A 26,799-nucleotide genomic window follows, 5' to 3' on the forward strand; every position below is an offset into this window, starting at 1 on the left:
TCTTATTGGACCCCAAAACATTTCCGAGTCCATCGCTTTGAGGCCCCAAAGGCAGCAAAGGGGTTTATGAGTTGTGTGAATTTAATTTCTGCGGGTCAGGTTACACCATGTGCTCACCCAGCTCCATAGCCAGAGCACTCCCATCCTCTGCTCCTGGAGATCAGGCACTTCTCCCACCTGTCAGAGGCTCAGAAGAGCCCACTCTGCACCAGAGCAGACCCATGGCCAGGGACAGTGCAGCCAGAGCTGAAGCTGAGCTGCATTCCCTTAGGAACTGAGGATTCCCTGCACGTGCTACCCCTGACATTCTCACAGAAGTAATAAACTGTCTTTCTCTTGTGTAATCATAATAAATCGGCAGCAATGCCACACTCAGTGTACAGAAAAGCAGTTTTGAGTGGGACAACCAAACTCTGGAGTGTTTCCTCAGACTGGGAACAATGCAGAAATCAGCTGGCAAACCTTGTGTCCAAAGGTTTTTGGTATTACTCATGATTTCTGTGATGTAGTTAACAACAGCAATGAAGTAAATAATTTAATACTTCAGTTTGTTTAATTTTGGTCCCTAATGCATTTAAAAGGCATGAGAAAGTAATCATTTCTTAAGTGGGGGAACTTGAAAGCTAGGATTTTATTTTCCCATTCTAAAAACCTTTCTCCTGCAATTGCTTTTCCACGCAAGCTAACCGTGACTGACTGTCTGACTCAAACTCAAAAAATAATATAATCAACAACACATACTTGTAACAAGTTTGTGAAGCATTACGTAACACTTAAATACAACAAGCAATTAGCACCAGCCTCAAGTTGCCCAAGGAAGGTTTAGATTGGATTTTAGAACAATTTCTTCACAGAAGGGACTGTAAAGCCTTGGCACAGGCTGCCCAGGGCAGTGGGGGAGTCCCCAGCCCTGGAGGAATTGAAAAGATGTGCAGATGTTGTATTTAGGGATGGGGTTTAGTGGTGGACTTGGCAGTGCTGGGTTAATGTTGGCACTCAATGATCCTTGAGGGCTTTTCCAGCCTAAATTCTGTGATGCCATGGTCAGCTTGGAAGTATGCAGGGCCAGATCACCCAGAGCTCATTTCAGCAAGCACTCGATGTCATCACTGCTAAGTATCCATCAAGAATCCCACATTAACAATGAATAATCTGTTTCAGTGGCAACACAGAACTTCTGGAAAGAACAAAACCTATGAAACTTCTCCACAAAGCTCAGCTGATGGCCACTGGCCCCGCTCTGCACTCAGTAACAGGGCATGAAGTGGCAGCTGCCCACTCCCTCCCTCACCTGTGTGCAAACGCAACCATGGCTGGGACAAAAGGAAACACTGACATGGGACACAGCCCTTTCCACAGACTTTCCTTGGACCACTCACATGCTGGACACACAGCACCATTAATTAGTATCATACTTGTAGCTTGCTAATTTGGGCAGGATGCTCAGTTATTTTGACCATTTTTAACCCCAGTTTTGTCCATCCTCTGGTGCTGTAGTTGTGCACTACCACTACGACATCCCGCATTCCTACAGCTCCCCTTGTTGATGTGTACATTCAAAGCAAGGCAGTAACTCCAGTAATTCATTTTATCAGCTAGTCCAGATAGTCTCAAACCTGAGAACATTAGCAAGCCTTTAAGGTGAGCCACAACCAACTCTGACACAAACACAATCAACAGCTCTTATGGCAACGCACCACAGCTACACCTGTTTCTACAGCCACAAAGGTCTAGGCTCACCCAATTTTTTTACCAGAAAGCATATTTATTGAAGAGGTGCCTTATATAGCAGAATTTACTCCAGCAATTTAGCAACAAGCTATGGGATAAACAAGAGAAGTTAAGGTTTTTCATACGTTTGCATAAAAGGATAGTGAGGAGACAGAAAGGGATTCTAAAATGTGAAGAGTACATGAACGAGGTCAGAGCAGCACTGTCCTGTCCAGCCTTATCCTGACCCTAAGCAGGACCTACAGCAGCTGCCACTGGATGAGCAGCAAAAAAGGCACTGGGATGTGGAGATGGCTCTCAGAGAAGCCAGGCACCTTCCAGCCACCCACCAGCAGCTCAGGGGATGTGCTCTCTCCCAGCTTTTCAAGGATTTGCCTTTTCTGCATTTCTCCACCCATTTTTAAATCTCTGCAGCAATCTACCACCCACCATATGACCAGGAAAGTTTAATTGCAGATTACGTGAAAGAAAAAAGCATTGCTTTTCCTTCCTGCAGAGCTCACTCCCTGCCAGTGCCCTCTAGTTTTGATCCACAATGAGACTGGGTAAGACATTACTGTTCAGTTCTTCATGACACTGGAGACTTGAGAGAACCCTGCTTTCTCCTTCCCTTCTCTCCCTGCCAGGCTGGCCAGTCTGCACCTGCTTTGGCCAGTTCTTGTGTTTTCTGGAGATGGGGGACCAGACCCAGCCAGCCAGAGGGACAACACACTTTCTCACAGAGGCAGAACTATGGGGATTTCTTTGTTCCTCCCCAGTAATTCTCACCAGTTTCTTTTCCTGGTTCCACCACATCTGAACAAGCTAATGCCTGATGTCCATCTAACCCTTATCCTGAGCACAAACAGCCCTGTGTCCAGCACCTTGTATACAAAACCACAACCCTGCTTATTGTGGGACTTTATCACGTGAGTTTTAGCCATTATTTTAATGACCATTTGTTCTGATTGCAAGCCCTTCCTGCTCTTCCTGACGCCTGTCCCTCCTCCTCATTATCCTAAGCTACTTTTTATCATCAACAGTTTGGCTCCTGCCTCCAACTTTTTTCCAAACAATTTCTGAATGGTTTGTAATGAACAGCATCAGTAAAGTTACACTATCAGTAAAACCTGCTTCAGCTGTCCAAATCTTGAGTTTTCCTTCCTTGGCAGGAGCTCTTGAACAAGGAGTAAGTACACTGTGAATAAAAATGTCCCAAGACATAAGCCAGCCTATCTAAATTAGCACGTACACGACTTATGAAAGTAGCTAAGACTCAGCCTGCAGAAGCTCAGCACACCAGATGCTGAATTACCACATGGATGAGAAATTACTTTCCAATTACCATCACCAGAAGAGCTGTGTTAACTTTAACATGATAGAAACCAGACACCACTAGCAAAGGACACAAAATTTTAACTGTATTAAATACACTCCTGTAAATTACGGGATAAACCTCCCCCCCAAAACAACAGACCCAACAAAAAGGTCCTTTTTAGGTTTTATTTAACCTCCATGTGGTTCTACTGCAGTATTCCCTCCAGCCCATTCTGAATTTCTTCAGTAAAATAAACTATGTCTCCTTTGCAGGGTACCAGTAATTGATTTGAAAGTGAGAACATACTAAACGGTTCCCTGTAATTTCCTGAAATAGGAAACTCATTTACAACACTGTGGCTCCAAGCTGTCTAATCTGCAGATCTTGCCTCTGTACAGAGTCTGTGTATGGAGATCCTTCAGCACAGGACAAGACTCTGCTAAGTTACAGTTCCTTAATCCACCAGTGCAAGGCACAGTCCAAACCTGCTGCTGTTCTGGCAGATGGTGCTGTGACACACAGCAGCACAAATGGACCAGCTTGTCACAGAAGTGAGCCTGCCCTCCTTTTTCCTAACTGCATCTTAAACATGCACTAAATCACATTAAAACTCTTTTCTTACTGGAAAATGTTACATGCTCTTATTCTCTGCATGTCTAAGAGATATTAAAATGGAACTAAGTTCCACTTTGCTGAATTCTCTCTTCTTGGTGCTAGCAGACTACATCAAAGGAGTTAGCTCTGAACAACTGCTGTCAGTCCAGTCCTGTAAAGTTCCCTAGCCATTTCTGCAGGAGTATCACTGATGTGATAATTGCAGTATCTGCAATTATCTGCAAACACTTCTTTTGCTCCTGGCACTGGTGCTGCAGTGGTTACAGATGAGCAGATGGCAGCATACACAGGGTAAGTGATTCTTCTGCAATCACACCACCAGCACTGCAGAAGTGAGGACAAAATCCACGTCCCAGCTCCCTGTGCCCTTGCCCTCCTCACTCCCTCAAGCTTCCCGTTTTGCCAGACTGCAGCCATGGAAAGCTGCACTAGGTTTGAGAGGGATGTTTGTTCAAAGGTCACATTGCTTTAAATAAAGTGATAATACCAAAATTCTTGCTTGTTAATAATACTTAACCTTGTTTACCTTAATACAGCTTTTCTCCTTCATTTTTACTTTATTGCTTTTACTTAAAGAACAGCTTCACTTTGGATGATGTTACTAACACTTCTGTCCAAAATAAATTCCTCTAATTCTGTATTTAGCCAACAGTGATAATAGTGCCTGAACAGCTACACACACACTATCATGATGTGGTACAACACTATGGCAAGAAAGTGATGCTCTAATAAAACACTAAGGAAAAAAGTGAACAAAACCCTCACCAAACATCTCCTCTACCTGCTAAAAATAATTTCCTTGAAGACTTCTATGGAGAATATCACTTTAAGACAGTTCAATAAATGAAATAAATGCACAAATTACAGTAGGCTGCTTAAAGCAGAATGTAACTGCACATCCTACTCACACCTGTGTCTAGGAGACAGTTAGTCCAGCAGAATTTACTTTAATATCTATTTTACTTTCAAATCTATTTTAAAAACTCCCCACTCATGTTCCAGATTATATGACAGCTTCACCATCCCCTCCAAGCAAGGCTGCAGCAGAACTCCTGATCTCTGAAGTGCCAAGCAGGAACAGAAAATAACCATCACAGTCATTTCCCTTTAATGGATTACACATCTCTTCTAATACTAACAGTAACAGAGAAAAGTAGCCAAAGCAGGAGTAACTTCTCCATTTTCTCACTTTCTCAACTCCCACTTTCAATGACTTTCTCAATTCAAAACAAACAAGCAGATAGAAAAAAAATCTCAGCATCTATAGAACTGCTCACTCAGCACTTTACAAATTGTAGTTTCTGGCATTTAGTTACAAATTCCTACTGGTTCAGTGATCTAGAAAATCTCGATTATAACAGTGAGGTAGGCATTGCTCTAAAAACATTATTTTTAGTGGCTAATATCAGGTTTGTTTGTATAGGTGTGTAATGAGGATTTTTACCTGATTTTATCCCACCCCTATTTTTTTATTATTTATACAGCCTATTAATAAACAGCCAACAAAGAAAATAAAGATCTGTCAAGCTATAAATTAAAAATTCATAGAAGGCAAACAGTAAAGTGAAATAGTTTAGGAAACAATTTCCAAAAGACATAAAAGCACCACAGCCATGTATTTTCAAAGAAATTAGGTCTACCACCAAGATAACAGGTCATCAAACTATTAATAAAATCTCCAAAAAAGCATTCAGAGAAGTTAAGGCTCAGATGTTCACAAATAAGAAGTTTGGAAAGATTCCCATGTCAGAAAAGCTTCACAGGGGACACCCAAGAATAATTTTTCTGAAGTTAAATAAAGCCCAGACAGAAGTGGTTAGAGGACAACTGTAAAAAAAAAAAAACAAAACACACACACAAAACCCAAACCCCCATTCTCTGCCCCCAAAGAGCAGGACTTTGCCCAGTTCAGATGTTAGCCACAAAAGAAACTGAAGGATGAAACAACTGCAGCATTAAATGCGATGTGCATTGTCTTGATTTTTAACACATTATTATCAGAGGGCCTGGAGATTCCCAAGAGGAGCCAGCTCTGTAAAAAGCCCCTGGAAGAACTCAGCTAATGCCATGGTTTCATCAGCCTGGTGTCTGTGTGGGCAAGGCAGGGATCACCTAGGAAAGCTGATGCACAGGGGAGGGCTCAAACTTCTCAAATCATGGCTCAGCATTTCTGTGGGTCTGTTTTTGGACAGAGATGGACTCAGAGATGGGCATTACCATGCAGGAATGAGAATCTGGCATGATGATTGAATGCACTGTGGAAATACTGAATCACTGATCTGCAACAGTGAAAAAGCAAAAACAACTGCAAGGAATTACTGGGACTGGGAATGGAGCACAGGGCTGAAATTGTCATTGCCAGCATTTTAACTTCCAGCATAAGGGAACAGGAAGGAAAGGGAAAAAATGACATTTATGAAAGGCAACTGAACACAAAAACACTGCCTCCAGCTCAGGGAAGCAAAAGCTGTGAATTACTGCAAACCAAGTGAGTCTTCTGGGAGGCAGCTGCCCTGCTCTTCCACCTTAGTGCTATTCATCAGCCACAGAGACAACATTGGCAAAAAGAAGCTTGGCCTGACCTGGAGGTTTTGTCATTTCTTCTCCCTCTTTTTTTTTTTTTTTTTTTTTTTTTGAGAGCTGGAGCCTTAAAAATTGCATTGCAATTCCATATGAAAGCAAAAGGTAACGATACCTTAGCTGATCCAAGTCAACATCCACTGAAAGCAGGAGAAGGAACCCACAGGAAGTGGATTTAGTCCAAAACCAGCAAGATCCAAATCTCAACCCTCTCTGAGGTCAGCAGTGATGTGCCTTGGGCTTCAGTGCTGCAGGATGATGCCTGCAGTGAGCTACTCATGAACCACTCACAAATTTATCAACCCTTTCACATTAACTGAGGTAACTGCAATTTCACCATCCAGAGCAGGAGAAAACCAAACCACAAAACATCTGTTAGCAGCTGAAGCTCTGATTAAACAGTGGGATCAGTGACTCCCACCACCACTGGCTCCTTGTAGGGATGCACAGTAACATGAAACCTTTCATTACACCAACAGGCTTCTGAGAGTGACAGGGCAGGCTTTTCATACTTCAAAGCTTTCTTTACTTTAGCATACTACAAAACAGTATGGTGACTAGGACAAAGCAAAAGAAATCCTAACAGGAAAGAAGGAAGAATACATCTACAATATTCCCACTTACAAATGTAAATTTATAAATGCATCTACAAATACACTTACCCCAAGTGTCCCAGAATGGTAAGTTATTTTTCTGACAGCACACCTGTCACCTACACAGATATCCACACACTGGGAATCTCAAAATTCTGTGAATTCTGTTTTGACAAATGAATGAGACGACACAATCTGATGGGGAGAAGAAAAATCCCCAGAGATCAAGCAATGTTGCTGCTGCCTCCTGCAGTGAAAACAATCACAAGCTCATCTCCCCAGTTCACGTGGGTGTCAGTCTGATACCCTCACATAGAACAGGTACAAGGTTTCCAACCCTGGGCAGTATTTACTGAGAATCTTTAACCAATAGCTGCATTCTTGTTCATATCCAGAAGGGCAAAGTATCACCCTAAAATATAATACATTAAAAAATACAAAAGAGATGCTTATTATTAAAAGTGTGAAAGAGAAATAATTGTAAGTTTATGGCAACCTGAAGAAGTCTGTCCCAGACGATGTTTAATGCACCAGGTGCATCGTGGGAGTCACTTAAGAGAAAATAACTTAGGAGACAATCAGTATTATGGAATGCAGTCACTAAAAGAAGAATGTACGGACACAGGTATTCAGAATGCCTCCTTTAATTTTACAATGTTTCTAATAAACCAAAAAGTTAAAAAAACCTAGTGGAAATAGGGAAAAAACTGGGAAAAAAACCAGTTCAATGTGATCAACAGATAAGTTCCATTCTTCTATCCTGTTTGCTTCAGCACAGCTCCATCCCAGTGCTCTCAGCAGCAAGTCCCTGGGGAGCCCTAGGGGCAAGAGCACATCCATCTCCAAAGCAGAAATTAGTGCGTTCCAAAGGACACTGGAAATAAGTGAGTGAAAGTCCCTGTGCACCTAAGAGCTCATAGCTGCAAGTATCAAAGAGCACAGCAAACCTCTTCCAGACGCCTTCAAACAAATCTCACCATCCAGTTACTTTGGGTATAGCCAAAACCCAAATATGCCCCATAAAAGGATTAAAAGCAGCACTGTCCATGAAAAATTAATGTAATGCATTAAGGACATCAACCCAAAAATGTGGATTTTACACAGGATGAAACAGTTCTATGGGAGACGACAGGGTTTCCCTTCCCTCTCTTGTACTGAACAGTCACACAGAAACAGCAGCCTTAGAAAAACATTCTTCCTCTTCAGGTGTGAGCTCACACAAAAGAAAGCCACTGCTCCCTAGAACTTCAGTTAAATGGACATTAAAGCTGTGTCTCACAAATGTTTTACATACAGAAAGGTGAAAATCTAACTGGAGAGCAGATCTCCATACCTCAAACCAGCCCTCTCCATAGGCACCCCAGGGCCTTCTGACTGTCCCACTGCACACTCCTGTGGGACACAGCCATGCCAGAGACCATAAATCCTGCCATTCCTGCCTTACACAAAACACAGCGTGCTGATACTGTCAAAAGAAAAATCAAGGTTAACAGTTTTAAATGCCTTCTTCCTTTTAGCTGCTCACAACTGCTTCTGTGGTAAGATTTTTAGCTCCTGTCCTCTGCTAAAACTAAGTGCTTTACTTAGCTGAAACACTGAGAAAAATTCCATTTCCATTCTTTTTGGGTCAGTTGTTTATGTAATTAGTTTTAAATTCTTTTTTTTCTTGGATACTGGATTTGTTACTAAATATTATCTGAAGCACAAGCACATCTGTGATTCCCTTCTGAAAAACAGTTTATGCATCGAGTATAAAAAACACATTTTGACCGTTCCAGGCACAAGCAGTAAATGTTTAACATGCAAATTCACTTGCATACAATATACAATAACCTTATTTTTGGCAGGTAGTTACAAACACTACCCTACCAACTGTACAGTTACCTTCACAGTTTTTTCAATCAAGTCTGAAATTCCTAAATACAGCAATACATTTTTTTTCTTTTAACAACCAAGTTTTTTATTATTTTCCAAAACTCCGTTTACAAGATTTCCAGACTACTTTTTACCTCCCTCAGTGGTTTCAGCAAAGATTAAGGACAATCAATTCTTTCCAAGCTCTCTCCTGGAGCTTGTGTCTGTTACCTCATTTCCTGGCTCCTATGAAGTGAGACAAGACTTTTGAAAACTATCATCATAACATTTACATTTTCAAATACTGACTTCAGTTCCCCAAAAATAGTAATGAACTCCTTGGCCTATGAGACAGAAATTCCTCCAAAACTCTCTTTTCTTCAAATGGTCATGCAATTGAGAAGGGTTTTTAAAAACGTTCCTAGATAGTTTTGCAACTCCCCCAAGTCACCATGTCTTCTTAGTTCTCTTTCACAATACCCAATGACATATTTCACAAAACACTCCAAACTTTCAGACACTGTCAGGATATTTCTGCCCTTGTTCACCTCTGCTAGCTCTGTTAAGCCTTTCCCTTTCACACTCACTCAAACCACACCACATAAGATGCTGCACCACACCTTAAATTTAAACAAAAAAGATAACAAAAAATTGTTTTCCTTAGCTTCATCATTCAGGCAGGCTTTTCAAACAACTAAAAATCAGATCTCCATTAAAGATTTTGAGGTCAAGGACTGCGCATCATTTGAAGCCACACAAAACAACTTCAATGATTTAATACAAAAACTTACCCACTTGGCAATTGGACACCCCTGAGAGCTCTTTCCTTCCTTTCCTGTATAAACCACTACCTCTATTCTTACAGCGCTTCCTTTTGCTCCATACCTGCATTAAAAAAAAGTTCATGAGTAAACAAACTACTGTAGAGCATTTTGAAAGAGGAAACATTTTCAATAAAAGATTAATGAATTTATTTTTACTGAGCACAGAAGATAAACTAAGTATTTCTAAAGCAAAAAATTCCATGTAATTAAAAACCCTACTTGCAAGAGTAGTTTTTGACATCTCTCTTCTGACAAACTGTCACTAATGAAATGTTATCTGGGTAAGGAAATGTTATCTGCATATAAATCCTACTGCAGTAAGTCACCAATATCACCTTTTTCTTTCCAGCTTGCCACAGCTTCTTCACAGGTAGGACACCAGAAACCCTTATTCTGTCAGCTGCTGATCTCTGTCATTCCTATTGACTTCAAGGGTACCTCAGAATACAATGCATTTCAACCCCAGCCTGAGGTTGTAAGGGCTCAGAAAAAATGACTTTGGACTTGAAGTGCTCATGCTCACCTCATGCACATCTGAACAAGAAAACACTTTACAAATGAGTACTGACAAAAGCTCGGCAAAACAAAGCTGAACACAGCACTCCACTTCTCAGAGCTCTACTTCTTCCCTGTTAAAACAGTCAAAAACACAATGAACATTAAAAGCTTAATTTTCCTCACCTGTTCTCCATAATTTCTCTCACAGCAGCAACACTTGGTCCTGTCCCAAGGTGTGTGTAATAGGGCCCTTCATCTTTTTCTATAATTTGCTCTGTAAACAGGTAAAAAAAACTGTGTTGCCACATCCAAAATTTATTTATTTGCCCCGTTAAAAGTAAACTTAGAAACAGTTCACGGAAATGCCTTCCAAATTAAATTAGAACACAAAGTTTGACCCTGAAATATCATGAATAAAGAGTATGACAGGTTTATTTCTTCAGACACTTTGAAATTATTTTATGCTTATTTCCTCTGATGATTCTGCTAGCATTTTTTTAATGTTATAAAGTAAAACCTTAATTATAGCGGTATTTCTCATTCTTTAAAACTTTCATAAGAGGAGCTGGTATATATTAACTAAGTAAAATTCCCAATAACCTTGTTGGTAGGAACATTATTAATTCATTTTAGACAAAGGGGAATTGAGGGCAATAAAACAAATTCACTGATAGTCAGTGAACTTCTGTTCTACAGAACAGAAAACATAATCCAGGCCTCTTTACAAGCACTCTGTTGGTTCAGAACACAAAAACCAAGGCAAAACCATCTGCGTGCAGACAATTTGTTGTGAGGCTCTGACCTCCCTTTCCTCCAGGGTTAAATTGAAGTGGAGGATTTTATCCTGACAGCTGCAGTGCAAAAAACACGATTCTGCTGTGCTCTGCAGGCCCAAAGAACACCAAGCAAAAGCTACAAAGAGGGAAAAGATAATTTCCTCCCGTCTTCTAATGGTGAAACACTGGTTCTTGTACAACAGCTGTCACATACACTTCCTCACAATAAAGGAAGCAACATGAGCACACCTCCACTTGAAAGGTACAGGCAAAAGTTAGCAAAAACACTTACCAACACAGTCACAAGTTGGCAATTCAGATTGTCCTTTTTTGGTAGGTGTGTCTATTAAATTTTTGGTAGGGGTATCAAGAAACTTCATAGGTGATTCAAGGAAACTGCTGAGCGTGTTTTTTGCTGGGGAACACCCTGAGTCGCAGGCGCTCTGGGCATGTTCAGTACCCAAACTGGTCGATGTCAGACCGGTCACCTCACCCACACACTCCACATTCCTGAGAGCTTCAGCAGAACCTGGTACCTGGGCCCCAGCACAGGGAACAGGCAGCACCTGTGACTTCGGATCTACCTGCTGTTTGGCCTGCTGAACACAGCCTTTGTTGTCACTACACATTCCATTAGCTCTCAGGTTAGACTGGTTAAAAGTTGGTGGCAAAGGATGTGCCTGACTGACATTTGATGTTTGCTGTACCTGAGAATTACATTTTTCTGTAAACATCTGTAGGTTTTCAGTTGGTCTTTTCAACAAGGATGCTGTTTTCAGCTGTGAACCAGCCAGAGGATTACGGAAGGACAGGTCGCTGTGTTGGCTACGTGCAACAACTTCATTTTTCAGTGGATCAGTGCCTAATGGGTCACTGGAGCCCACAGTTTTCATTTGCTCATTCACCACTTCACAGCCAAACAACCTGTCTTTTTTCTTATCCTGCGGTGCCTCAGGTAAACACCTGTGGAATTTTATCTGTGCTTGTGGGAGAAATAATCTCGTTTTTTCTTGCGGTGCTAAAGTATTTTGACTGAGCGCTCTCTGTACTTTGGTTCTTGGAGATTTCTTTTCAGATGGAGCTGCCCTGGAGTCCTGTGGCATGGGTTGACCAAGCTTGTGCAGTTTTGATGATATCCAAATGTCTTGCAATTCACTTTGCTGGCATGACAACAGCTCTAGCTGGTTTTGATTATTTTGTTGATAGCGTGCTTCTTGAGGCTTCTTTTTGTGTCTTGGTTTCCACGGCATACCTTTCTTATTTGTTGCCTGCTTTTGCTTTAATAGTAAGGAATTATAATTATGACTAAACAATACAGATTCTTTTTTCTGCAACAGATCTTGGTTATATTTTGGCTGCCTCTCGTGTGATATTAGATTAAGCAGTGATGCCTTTATATCATTCTTGTGCTCCAGATTTGTCTGGTTTGATTCAATCAGTGCTGCTAGTTGAGTTAGCTGTGCAGCTACATCCTCTTCGTCCTGGCTGTGAATTGCTCCTTCTTTAATCAAAGAACTACCTTCCAATTTCAAATCATTACACGTTGGCTTTTGCTCTAACTGGCCAGGAGCTTCCAAGTTGTTCCTTATTTGCTGGACATCACATGAAGCACTGCAGTACCCTGTGAGGGTGACTGGCTCGTGAGCACAACTTTCATTGGGATCACATCCTGAACATGATGCTGCATTCGATGTTAAGTCAGACAAAGTTTTGGTATCTCTTGAGGAGAACTGCAATTTATGCATCTCCCCAGCTGGATTGGCAGGTTTATCACACAATTCAGACACTGAACTTTGGCCATTGTATAACACTGCCTTATTAGGGAGCTGCTTCTGTGAGTGAGCGCAGTGAGCCAAGAGCTGTTGTTCATTCTGTAAGTAAGTGTCTTTGATTTCTTGTAATGCAGAGGATGTAAAGGAGGATGAAGTATCCCTTTTAAAACTACAGAGCAAGTTGGAAGTTGCTTCTCCCGTACATTTAGTACTTTCAGTTTTAGCTGGTGAAGTTGTTTCTAAAGGAGCTTCAGACAACTGTGTCAAAGCTTCAATAGCTACAACCTGCTCCAGAGTTAAATTTCTGGTTTTAATCAGGGACAAGAAAGTGGGCTGGAGTGCAGAATTCTCAGGCTGTGTCTCCACATTCAGTACTCTAAAGCCATCCTTCCCTGCCTGCAGCTCCTCTTCACGCAGCGGAGGACAACACAAGCTTTCTTGTACATCCAAGCTGGAACCTGTCTGCAAAACTGACTTATCAGAATACTCAGAGATGCTGCAGGTGCAGTTCTCATCTTTCATTAAAATATTCCCTTGGTTTTCTGGGTGAACACAGCCAGTGCCATGTGTCTGAGTGCTTATTATGTTATTCAGATTGCTACCCTTCGGCCATTGCACGTGGGAGTTGCTTGTCAGATCTGTCCTTTCCTCTGCAGATACATTTTTCAGTGAAGCAACTGCTTCTGGTGGTGAATAATGCAGGGTTTTTATGCCATTTTTGATGGCGTGCACCAAGGATTTTGTTGGCTCAGTGAAGTGACTGGGAGAGGCTGCTCTTTCACTGTGGTCAGGGTGTTTCAAGTGTCCGGTGCCCGTCACAGCTCCGTGGATGTCACCGTTGACATGGACACCAAAGGATGGCTTCTCGTTGTGTGCCCACTTCTCTACTTCTAAGCCAGTCATGCTCTCCTGCTCCTTAGACTGCACATTTTCAATGGGTACTGCTTGTTTTGTCTTCACCCTGTATTTTTCACCATGACCACATATACTGCATTCCATGAGTTCTGGTCTGCAGCCATTTACTGCTTTTTTTTCTAGATTTGCCTATAAAACAATAATAAAAAACTCCTGTTGTGACAGCTGTTCCAAGCATATTAAAAATAAGAAGCTTCATATTTGCAGCAATTAAACCTTACTTTGAAAGATGCAAGGAATATCCTAATTAGGCACAGACATTGGAAAAGAAACAAAACAGAAAGTTATAAAATAATCTGAAGGCTAAAGACCCTATCCATATTTACAGCTCTTTTCCCCTACTGTTGAGGGACATTGAGGGGAATTTGGGTAAATGTGGTGGTGGGAGACTAATGAAATGAACAGTCAGATAAAGGACATGAACATTTAGAATTAGATGGAAGGATTCAATTCTGAATTAAACAACTAATTTGCAGGAGCAAACTAAAAAAAACTTTAAAAACTTGTGTTAAAAGCAAGACTGAAATCCAAAGGATTGTACCACAAAGTTCAGCAGCAATTTGGCATAATTACATTCATTTGGCTAGACCAATAAACTGGCTTAACCAATATACCACTTGGTTGGACACTAGCTAAGCCTGAAAACCAGCCATTCTTGCTTCAAGTCCTTACATAATTACAAACCCTAAGCAGAAATTAATAGAAAGCCAGCTTACATCAGCTCACTTGGAAGTTACTCTTTAAACAGTTGTTTAGATTCTGTATTTAAATGGAAACTCCCAGGTTTCTCAACAGTCTCTCACGTAAACTATTCAAAACTGTATTTTAGTAAATGCTACATTTTAGTATTTTGTTAAATATGTTGTTCATCTTCACTGATATTATACAGCTCATCTGGTCGAAGCAATGCCAAAATCTAGACAGAGTCAGAATATACTGGGAAGAATATATATAGGCCTTAAGATGGTATTATGGATACGAAGTAAGGAGTTATGCAAAGCAAAAGGAAAATAATGAAGGCAGAAATTTATGCAGAAACAGTAATCAAAGCAGGAATCCATTCTTCCTTTTGCTATTCAAATTTGATTTATATTCAATTTCCTTCTAAATATAATTTTAAATCACAGTAAATAGTGCTGCTCCTTTATCTGATTGCAACAGACTTCTTCAATCCCCTGCGACCTTAAGCTGTACTTAAAAGAAAACCAGGAGTGCTTTTCAAACCAGGTATCAGCACCACAAGGGGCTAATTACCCTACGTAGGCCCAGTACCTCACAGCAGTGCCCAGAAAATCCCACCCAGTATGAACCATTCAGTTAACTCAGAGATGGTTCTGCGCTCATACCAACAAAGGGCGGGGACTTGTGACAGAGCTCAGGAAAATAAACACAAAATAGATTAATGATTAATTATAACCATCGAGAGAGATGGAATTGCCACAAACCCCCGGGTGAAACAAGGCAGCTCCATCTGGTGCTCGGCCATCACCTTGCAACTGATAAAACACAAACCCAGGAACCCATAGCATGTCCTAGATGCTATGGATTGATGCTGAGAGGCATCATAACTTCTCACGGAAACGTTACATAAAAACATGTCCAGCACACGTGTGGCTAAGTCAAGCCTCCAGATACTGTACACAAAATTATTCCCTATTTAATGTCTCTTCACTACACACAGATCCTGACTAATGGTCAGTGAGCTGGAGCTCTTCTGGATCCTGGTGATTTTCAGGTAATGATTCCCAAACTCAGGGGGGTCACCGAGCACTTTCTAAAGGTTCCACAAAAGCTGAGCAGGTTCCACCATTCTATTGCTAGCAGGGTCCACCACAAAAGAGTAAAACCCCACAATTCCATACCAGCACAAAAGCTGAATTTCAATTACCTTAACTTCAAAAGTAAGTAGAACTGTTGTTTTTTCTTTGGCAAAAGTACATCTAATATCTCTACCAAATCAAAAGATTCCCAACCATGTGAAATTTTCATTAAAAAATATTTAATCAGACAACTAGAAGGCTGAGGACATAAAATCAAATAGATGAAAACTAATTCCCCATCAATTGCACATTTTCAACACAACACTGCATTTTGTATTCCATTCATTGTTACAGGGATTGGTCACATTAAGAAAACTAATAACTAAAGTCTGGTAATTTGGGAGCGATAAGAGGCACAGGGAAGGAAGAGGCTTCATCCACAATTAGCAGAGATGAGAAGATCTGACACAAAATTTACTGACAGCACTCAGTACAAGAGAGCAATTGGAATTGCTCCCAACTAGACTTTTCCTCAATAAAATACTTTATCTGATCAAAAAGCACTGCTATGCTCAAAAATACTCAGGATATTCCCTAATCTACCAGTACTGCACAGGTACAGTGCTGTGTCCCTACAGAACTCCAGTGACCCCAGCAACAAAGGTGGAATTCCTTAAAAAATATTCTTCATAATTCATATTTTCCACTACCATTACTAGAAACTGCCCACATGCAATGAGGAAGAAAAAAATCCCACATGAATTATATCACTGGCATGAGTTAGTTCATACCATATTTTTCCACATGAAGACAAAATATTTTCATAAAATCAGATGTGATTGTTTTAATCAAACTCTGGCTTTCAAGCACTGTGTTGCTTTATCTCCTATTACTGAGCTGCAGTGGATCCTAAAAGATACCTTTTCTTTTCCCTCACAAACAGAAAAGGCCACTGCATAGTCTGTTAGCGTGTGAAGTTAATATTTCCCACCACAAAGAGAAATGCGGAAACACTACCAGGGATGGAGCTCATTAGATTCTTCCCCTCAACCTAGGAACAATTCATCTTCAAGTTCTGAATCTGCATGTAAGGCACCCAGAGAAAACTACAGACAAGGATATCACAACCCCAAGCAACATTGTTAACATTCATGGGAGTTAAGCACAGAAGTCTGATCTGATCAGTACCCAAGGCTTTTACACAAATGCAATGAAAAACTGAAGAATAAAGCAGATCAATACTAGTAATTTCCTCTCTCTCTCATTAAGGAGAGCTCTACTCTGCCAGGAGACACAAGCCACTAACAAATCATGCTCAAGCTTAGGCTCTGCAGCAGTTTGTGCTATTAGGACAGGAACCACAGAGCCTGCTGTGGCCATTGCTGTATGAAACTTCAACCAAATACTATCTCATATATGTACACACAAGAATCCACCCTGTGAGCTAATGCTTCCAGCACACACACACAGCCAGTTACAGCAAATCACTTGACATTCTGAAGAGTCAGACTTACTATTAACTTCTCCTTTAACACATGACGCTCCTGAGGTAATGCAGAATTCACCAACTCCCAATCCAAATGCAATGCTTAAGCTACCCCAAAGATATTTCCACATCCACATGAGCAGTGAGCAGGCCATCGATTTGTGTCTCTCATTTCAAACCTCTACAGGTAGTAACAACATATATTGTACTAAAGGACACCACCAGGATCAATTACTCTCATAAACAAGAAATAACAGACGATGCCTGTCCAACTACTGATAAAATGGCTCTACAAACAAGTCCTGATGAGTAACACAACAACTAATGCCAAACCCCCTAACCAGCCCTCCCTGTAAGATTCAGGTCCCATACAAATAGAATGCCCAACAGAACAAATAATGCTTGCACACTCTGCTTGTGCCAAAACTGGGATGACCCAAAACACAGCTCTTCCAGGGTCACAACATTAATCAGCACAAAAGGATGAATGAGTGAGAAGCACCTGCAAGCTGCAGTGCCATGGGTAAGCCTGGATCCTGCTGCAGTGCCTGCAGGCACACAGCCAGTCTCACATGTCCCTCCAAGCTGGGACAGAGCTGGCAGCTCCTCAGAGACCCAAAACCACAACGTAAGTGTTGTTTCAGAAAAACTGTTTGGGGAAGACCCCAAGTCTTCTTCATCTAACATTCAAACAGAGTGTTTGGTTCAGGGTCTGACTGTCAGGCATTATTGCCTCACCAAGAGACAAGAAAGCACAAACCAGCTGACCAGCAATTTCCTCTTCTGTCATATATTCCTGCTCTCTACTGTCTGCTCCCCAGAACATGCAGAAATTCAGTAGAATCGAAGCCCTGCACAGGACAGGACCAACATACAGGGATAACAAGGTAGGACATGGATAGGATCAGGGAGACAGAGCACAGGGGTGGAGAAAAAGTTGTTTATGGCAAGTGCTATGTAGGAAATCATGCACTGGTTAGAACGGAGACACATATAAGGAGGGATGCTGTGGAAGCTATAGGTCATCTCTTGCATATAGCTAAGTTTTCTTCTTGGATTTTTTTTTTCCCTCATTAAAGGCAGATACAGTAATACAACTAAGAATAAACTTCTATTTCAAACCACATGACACGTCTGACCACTGCAACACTGCATACATGCTACAGGTTGCTGCCCAAGACTGCAACCTGAGCAGCGTGTCCAAGCAGGCTCCCAAAAGACAGAACAGCAGAGCAGGGGCCAAGCTGAAAGCTGGGTCCTATTCCTCATCAATCTCACCACAGGCATAAAGCAGGTACCAGCACACTGCATAACTGTGGACATGAAGGAGTTTCTCAGGATACCACACTCCTACAGCAGCTCAGCTAAGGCACATTTTCTATAGGTCTTAATGAACAGAAACAGATTGGGGACCATTGTTAACATAATACGTCCTGAATGTACAAGATGTTTTGCTCCTCAAGAGAGCAGAATTCACAGATGGTATTAAGGGACAGGACAGGACTTGGCAAAATTATGTTGACAAGTTTTACCACAGAAGCTGGTTTATACAGAAACTCAGAGGAACAAGTTCTGCACATCTGGAGAAAGGAACCTGACCTGGGACACAATATACAGGCTTTCCTGGAGGTATTCCCCTCACTTCCAACTTCTCTGAGTATCAAACCACCTAGTCACCAACTTGAGCACCACAGCAGGTAGCATTTCACACTGGATCTTACTACAGCTGAAAAGTCTGCTCTAGCTGCTGGTTGCCTATTTTTCCCCCCATATTTGTAGCCACAACAGCAAAGAACATTCTCCAAGCTACAGCTTAGCTCTCAGTTTCATGCTCATTTAATTTGCAGTTTATAACCTCTGCCATGTTCTTCAAACACCAGCCAACCTTCCCACCAGAAAAGCTCTCTGTTGTCTCTTTCCAGGAGGAATTAGTACACTATGGCCTCAGTCTTTACACCTTTATTCTCTTCCTTTTCTCTCCTACATCACACTACAAGAGCAGAGTCCTCCTACCCACCTTGGGCAACAGCTTCAGTGAGACAGCTTATAAAGATCTACAGTGTCAGACCCTAAAGGATACACTTACTAACAAAAGTAAATATTCTGACTGCAAAGGTTTCAAATGGTGGCTCCCACAGAAATGTATTTATTGGATTACTACTTGGAAATAGGTTCTCTCAGCCACCAACTCAAATTATTGTTTCCATCAACTCCTATCTCCATCTTGTAAAAGCTACGAACAGGAGCAAGAAAAAAACAGAGGGTGAAGGAGACCTCATTCTCCTACACAGGCATCCAAGAAGTGGATTTGTTAAGAAAGAAAAAACTCCAAACATTAAAGTACTTTTTCTGCCACAGAAGCAAATACAAACAAGCATCTTGCCTGGTCATTTTTGTTTTCCTTGGGTTTTGGCTTTAGTTTGGTTTGTTTTTTACTGGTGTTTTGAATTACTCAATCATTTGTCTTCAACATTAAAACCAAGCACTGAAACAGACCCTGGCAGCACTAGAAAATATAGCACTCAATTAAGCAAGAAAAGAAAAATGATACAATCAGCAGCAATATGTATTCCCTAAGAACTTTCCCCTAATGTGCTTTAGCTCAAAAGCAGAGATGAAAGAAATTCAGTCTCTGAATTCCCCCACCCTAGCAAATGTCTCTTGTGGTCTGCTGGTTTATGAAACCATCAGTACAGTGTTAAGGAAGTACAGCCTGGCCCTACCCTGCTGATGAAGAATCATCACAGTGTTCATAACAGGGGCTCCAGGGAGCAAATCACAGCCATGTGCAACCTTCTTAGCAACAACCTGAAAAAGCAGTAAATTAATACTTACAAAAATAGCAAATAATCCAAAGACCAGACACGATGCTTTGCAAATTAAGATGGCAAGCCAGCCATTTCATTACAGTTAAAGAGAAATTCTTTATTTAGCAAGAGGCATGGGACTGCATTTACAAAAGGCAGGTTTCTACCTTGGAAAGCAGTGGGTTCCAGGAGGACATTAACACGGACAATTATTAACTGCACAGTAACTATAGAAACTCCTGGTACAACTTTATGGCTGAAAGGGTTAGTTAGATTCCTGGGTGCATAAGTAAGAATGTAATTAGGAAAAGACTGGTTACTTTCACTCCTGCACTTGGCACTTTTGCACCTGCTAGCAGAATAAAGCATCCTGTTCTGGCATCCCCAATTCAAGCCAGACATTGATATGCTGGGAGAGGGCTCCGAGGACCACAAGAATGACAAAGGATAGAAACATCTTGAAGTGAAAGCCTCAAGTTCACTCTCTACTCACTCTCTCCAATTTACCAGAGAAAGAAAATTGAAAAGCCACAAACTCCTTCTCAGTCTATGTGTAAAAGAATGCTGATAACAGAGGGCTCCTTGTTCTAGTAGACAAAAGTGTAACAAGACTCAATGACTTTAAGTCGAGGCTGGAGAAGTCGGGCCTTGAGCTATGGTGCACATTTTTGCAATGAGACAGAGAGAACAAAGAATTTTTTAAAAACATCTTGTTAAGTGTTTGGATGCACTTTTCATCCATGGGAATGTTCAAATTAAAGGTCTTTCAGCTATTAAAAAAAAATTATATCTAAGCCAAATAAAAGGATACAGTCTTACAACCTCCCAGCACAGGAACAAGTGTTCATAATGATCCTTCCTGTGTTTGCCACATGTGAACCAAACTGAGCTAATTTCTCTACAGGTTCAGTGCATTAAAGATCCAAACTGCTAAGCTAACAACATAACTTTCCACAGTTCCTGTAATCTAACCAGGAAGACATTCAACTCCTTAATGTAGCCCCACCACCTGTTGTATAACCAATTATATTATTTACAAAATTTACTACATGTTGGTAGCAGCTCTCAGACCAGAACTGCTAAGAACACACAACACCATTTTAGCCTTGTTTTAAAGCTGATAAGGGGCCACAAGATAGAAGGGAGTAAATAACACTCTTTAGAAATAGAAAATTTGGTGATAGGTATGTCAGAAGGGCACCTAATTCAGACTAAAAAGAAAAAAATAGTCATGCTGATCTCTTAAGGCAGTAGGCTACAAGGCAGCACTAATCAGGATTCTTCGTCTATGTTTTGCTTACTCTCATGAGGAAAAAAAGCCTAAAAACCTGCAAATTATGTTTCCTTTTCTGTCTAAGAGCTTGCACACCTATGGTTTAAGGAAAGCTCAAGGCAGAATTTGCACTGTAACTCCCACTTGCTCTTTACAGGACCAGCAGCTTCCACTCCCATCCTGGAATAACAGCAATGCTGTTATGGAGCAGCACTGCAACAGTGGTGTTTGCACTGCACAATTCACGCAGTGATCATCTGTCACAAACATGAATGCTTTGCATTTATAAACACAGAGCAGTTTTTCCTCTTAGTCACATGTCCAGCAAACCCCTTATTTTAGGAAAATTAAATGTAGAGCTCCATTTTACTGTAGGGCACTGATTAAACTATAATGCAATACAGACAGCAACAACAAAACATTGAGAAAGGAATTCAGTCAAGATACAAACTACTCAGTTATATTAAGTCAGCTTCAAAAAATCCTAATATTCTAGAAGGCTCAATATTAAAGTTGTCAGGGCAACAAGGACAGCCTTGTTGTATATAGTCTATACACTAATTTTACATAAATAGATGAAAAGAGATTATTGTTAGTTGCTTATATGTAAATGCTGTTTTCCTTCTTCTTCACATCATTTAAGTCTCACGCTCTCAACATCTAAAAAGAAAGCATGAATTCTTCTTAACTCCCCAGTGAAATCCTATAATTAAGAATTTATTTTAGTATGAATCAGATCTCTTGGTCTCTACAAAGGCAAGGCTCCTACTAATGTCAATAGGAAAGTCTGTTGTTGTAGTATACACTAAATTAACTTTCCCATAATCAGTAACACCAAAAAATCTTGGTATAACATGGCAGAAAGAAAAAAGGATTACAGACAATGAAAAACCTGCTGCCACTCAGGTAAGTTTAGGGCTTCTCAATGATTTTCTCCCACAGCAATTGCTAAAAGCAATAAAACTTGCTTAGCAATATGTTATCAGATCCTAAACAGGCAGCACCCATTTCCAAAGCATTTTTAAGATATTACTTGTCAATAATTGTATGGCCAGCAGCACAGTGAGAGCAGATTACTGGAATTGGCAGAGTCATCTCAGTTATTTCAATTCCTGAATAACTTACAGCAAGTACAAGTACAGAATAAAGCTCATAATGCAGTAGTGAATGCAAATAATATCAACAAAACAACACACCTGCAAGGGAAACCCTGTGTTTATTTTGTAATATTTCATTAAGAACATCTAAACAAGATATCACTCAATATACCTCCACAACTGACCTTCATCTCCACATGTACATATTCCTCCCTTTCCACAAGCTATGCTGCTTTTAATGGCTATTTTTGACATTTTTGATCACAAACACATTTTCTAGCTTTTTCAAAGCTCCACTTCTAAATACAGTAAAGTGGAAGGGCCTACACTAAAACGTACCATGACAGTCAAGATCTACAAATAAACAGTGATTCAAGATATGCAAACCCCTTCAAAACTACTGTGATCACGAGGTTCAGCCTGGCCTTACCCAACACTTCCCAGCCTCCGTGTGTTCCTGCCCCCACCAATCCCCGAGAATCTCTCACAAGTGCTGTGCAACAGGCAACAAGGAGTTAAAACAGAAAATCCTGCTCCTCCCTGTCTCTTCTCCAGGACAGTGTGCCTTTCTTCCCTCAACGTTTTGGGGAGTTTTGGGGCAAAGAGCAGCACAGGGACACGAGAGAGCAGCACGAAAATAAGGGAGCCCTAGCTGGAACAGCAGGCACAGGCAACACAGCATCTCTGCACATCCCATCAGAGAGTCCACAAGGGACACGCTTCAACTTGCTATAAATGAGAGACAAAGTCTCGACAGTCAGCAAAATTCAGATTGCTTTATTTGATATAGATGGAGCAATTATCACAAACTCCACAAGAAACTGGAAAAATTACGGATTAGAAAGTAACTAGAGCAAGATTAATCATCTACAGATCACTTACAAAGGCTTTCTTTGTTAGAACTCTATTCAAAAACATCCTCATACATGAGCAGTCCTGTACAAACAACAGGCAAGTGCTTCACATGTTCATGAGTACATTGATGTGGAAGTGCTGGGAAAGCTGCACAGGCAAATGCCCTGTGCTAAATTACAACCATAATCGTGCCTGCTCACAGCAAGTGTTTGCATGAGTCTACCAAAAGGAAAAAATTAAAGATTTAATCCCATTTAGGCACATGCACATTCGGCTTGAAAAAGGCGAAAATGAGAACATTTATTTCAAAAAATGTTGAAAAAAAATCCAGGTAACAGCTAAGTTAATCATCTTACTTTTTAAAATAGAAGTTAACTGGTTTGTGTAGGATGCTGACACCAAAAGTAAAGTCTTCCTATCAAAAAAAAAAAGGGGGGGGTGGAACAAAAAGTCAGGGAGTAAAAAACAGGCAGAAACTTTCAACTAGTACTCAAAGCAATTTTAACTGGTATTTACTGAAGGCATATGCTCCAAGGTGATAATATCTATTTAAAAAAAACCCACAACAAATACGGTAAGTCCTTTCTGGACAACATCCTTTCCAACTTGTATTGTACCATTCTTTCTTCTTTCCCTATAAAATTCCACAGCAGTGCAATTCCATCCATTGACTTGCTCATATACCAGTTTAAAGGGGAAAAAAGTAATAAAATTTAATTTCATCCAGTTAAGTATTTTGGCAGATATTCTGCACTAAAAATATACACCATAATTTAGAATAAATGTTCCAAATCAGTTCAATCCTTGCTCACTCCAAGCATTATCATGGAACTTTAGCACTTGCTTTCCTAAACCTTGTTAACACATGTATGACTTTGATCAAAAAAGTGTATTCTTAGTTCCTTTGAGATGCAAAATGAAAACTGCATCATAAAAAGGACAACAGCAGGTCTGCCAAGCCAACTTTGTTTCAAAGATTTTTTTTTTCTTTAACAAGACTATGCTTTGTATATATGGAGAAAAATTAAGAGGGTGCTCAATCAGCTGTTGGCAGCCTTGATGGAAATGAAAATCTCATGTTCCTAATATGACGTTTATAAACAACCCCAAAGTCCCAAATACTGAGTCAACTCTAGCTCTTGGCTTGCCTTCGGATGAGGAGATTTTACAGAGTGTGAGCAGGCACCATCACCATTGCAGTGTTTATGCAGAAACACACAAACACAACAGAGAACACAGGCCCTGCAGGCAGCCACAAAACTCACTCAGCACTGCCTGTGTCATCCTGGATTCCTCCCACAGTCTCTTCCCTATGATTCCCTCCCTTTTTTTTCATCTTCCTCTTGTTTTGTTGTTATTTTGGGTTTCTCTAATCTCCATCAGGGCAACAAATGCCTGCAGCCATCCAAGAGGCAGCCCTGGCTCCCCAGAACCCCAGGAAAGCACAGACTGTGCTTCACCAGCTGGATCCTGATCTGTGGGGAGGGCTGCTCCCTGGGGCCACTGCTGCCTACACCTGCTAAGGGCATATTGCCATGGCATGTGCAACTGCCCCATTCTTCTAAGTTCTGTGGTAATGAACTTGGAAGTGACTGCAAGCATTTTGCTGTCCTTTGCAAGAGGCGCGCTGCATTGCCCAAGCTGAGCCAGAACACCAGTAAGTGGCTAAAAAGGATAATGTGAAGTGAAGCAGGGTGTCTAATGTGACTTTTGAAATACAGGCAAATTAATTTTTGAGTATGAATCCCATCTATATAGATTTTTCCATTACCAGGAATAAAATTAAAGAAGTGTCTGCTTAACTGGGAAAAAGAACACAATATAAACCCTAAGGAAAACTAAGTATACTCCTTCTCTTGTATCCATTACTGTTCTTTAATGAGCACTTGCTTGCTAGAAGTGATTAATATTTCAGATGTTCTTTCAAATAAACACGAAGAACCTAATACAGTATTTATGACATAGATGAACTTCCTAAATGAGTCGCCCAATGACCAGAAAGAAGCATTAAGACATGAGGATGTTAAATTATAAATAGTACACAAAAGGTACAGTATAGTAGTGTGCATCACTTTTAGTCTTATATATATCTGCCCAACCCATTTCCAACTGGAAAGCACTGCTTATCTTCCCTGTACAGAATCTATGAATGCCTTGGTTCTCAGCAGCACACAACACAAGCCCTCCAAGTAAATAAATGTGTATCTATCAAAACCTAGGAGAATTAGGAAAAAAACCAAAACTCCATGTATTATTGGAAGAAAGTACTATAAATCCTCCTTTAAGAAACTTAAGAACACTACTTGAAGAAAATACAAAGAAAAAAGGACATATCCTGTTGAAATTTTGAAAACGTCAATGGTCAGATGCCCTCAGCCACTATGAATCATGAAATCAATTATGACTGAAGTAATAATTCAACAGGTAAGACAATACCACTTTACAAAGCTGTCCCACCAACACAGAAGCCAGGTTAGTCATATAACAATGTCACATGTCTAAAAAATGCCCTAGTAAAGAAGTCTGCAAATTGGGCAGCTTTTTATAAGTTTTTTACTGCAGCTGACAGAGCTGCAGTGTAACTTAAGATGCCCAGCCTCCCTTCTCCCATCCAAAACCAAAAGCCAACTCCACCAACCACAACCCAGCATTCCATGAGATGGCTTCAGAGGTACTGCACATTCTTTGCTGGATGCAATTGGACAAACTATTAGGAATTACACTTCAGCACCACAAAACAAATACAAATACTAGAAAATACTAAGAACAGTGCCTAAAACCAAAGAGAAAATACCACAGATTCAGCTCAGCAAAGGAAAAGTCAAACTAGAGATCAGCCCAGGTCCAGTGATTGACACTGATACTACACACACACACACAGAACCACACAAGCCTTTCCATTCAAGAGCCAGGGGTGGAAAAAAAAAATCTTCAGAAGGCTTTTTGGAAAGGACAGGAATGACAGACTCGTATTACATAGCAACCTGCTGGGCCATCAAATCACAAACAGTGGCAAAATGAACTCAAGAGGAAAATCTCAAGACCAACCATGAGCCACAACTGCTGACAGACACCCAACACAAGGTATGTGTCTGTGACTAAAAAACCACATTTTCCACACTTTGCCTCAGACCAATTACACATTATAAACTGACTCCTTCACAAACACTCTGTATTTTACATGCTACTGTCAAGAGCACAACAGACAGAATGAGTAAAAAACTTCAAGTTTTAGCTACAACCCTGTAGTATATTACAAAGAGCAGCAGTATTAAAATGAGCAATTAAAATCATACCCAGAACAACAAAAATAATAATATTTTAATGTAAAAAAAGCACACAGGTAAATGGTTTGCACAACTACTCCACATGAAAAGACAGACACCCATGAGGTTGGACAAGTTATTTGCTCCTTACTTAATCTTAACTTTGGTTTGCCTTACCAAAGTTTCTGTAACAAAATTTCTGTGTAACACTGATGACACAACTGTTAAGAAATTGGGATGCTTTCAAGTAAAATAACACTACAGACCCGTCAGCATTTATCAAATCCAGTTGTCCAATAACTTCTGAAATTTTAGCATACTGAAACGATACTAAGCTATCTTATTATATTTAGCTGGTATAAGAGAATAGTTTAGCAAAGTAGGTTTAACAACATACTTTTTGTTTGCATTTTCACTAGCTTCCCCTTACCCATACCATGCATCTTACTTGCCCCATCCATTTTCCAACAGAATTAATGACTTATTCCTATTCACAACATTCTAAAGATTAACTGAGAGAAGCAATAAAGCAATATCAATATACTACCTGTTACTTAAAGAACAAAACAAACAACCCCAAAACATTAGCTATGAGTGTAGCAAGTCTGAATTTGTATAAAAACTAAGACGTTTGCATCTAAAAGACCAATCTTTTGTTACCATGAAAGATAGCCATCTTAAAAAGTGTGGGAGGAACATGTTACCACTGAAACTGAAGGTAGTTGAAAGTTTACAGGATTTTCAGTTTCAGCTGAGGTATGCTAAAGGTTAAAGAAAGAGAAGAAATCAAAACTCCAGCA

General features: G+C 40.5%; 1 protein-coding gene across 1 annotated transcript in view; it reads right to left on the minus strand.

Annotated features, from left to right (window-relative positions):
- TET1 (tet methylcytosine dioxygenase 1) overlaps nucleotides 1-26,799 on the minus strand; it is a 52,999-nt gene that overhangs the window by 17,808 nt on the left and 8,392 nt on the right. Inside the window, exons 3-5 of the mRNA XM_062496276.1 lie at nucleotides 11,061-13,584; nucleotides 10,176-10,266; nucleotides 9,462-9,555 (exon numbers count right to left, since the gene is read on the minus strand). Of these exons, the coding sequence (XP_062352260.1) occupies nucleotides 9,462-9,555; nucleotides 10,176-10,266; nucleotides 11,061-13,584 (2,709 nt within the window). The remainder of the gene's footprint in view (nucleotides 1-9,461; nucleotides 9,556-10,175; nucleotides 10,267-11,060; nucleotides 13,585-26,799) is intronic.

The sequence above is a fragment of the Cinclus cinclus genome, chromosome 7 (genome assembly GCF_963662255.1).
Source record: "Cinclus cinclus chromosome 7, bCinCin1.1, whole genome shotgun sequence".
NCBI classification, from domain to species: Eukaryota; Metazoa; Chordata; class Aves; order Passeriformes; family Cinclidae; genus Cinclus; species Cinclus cinclus.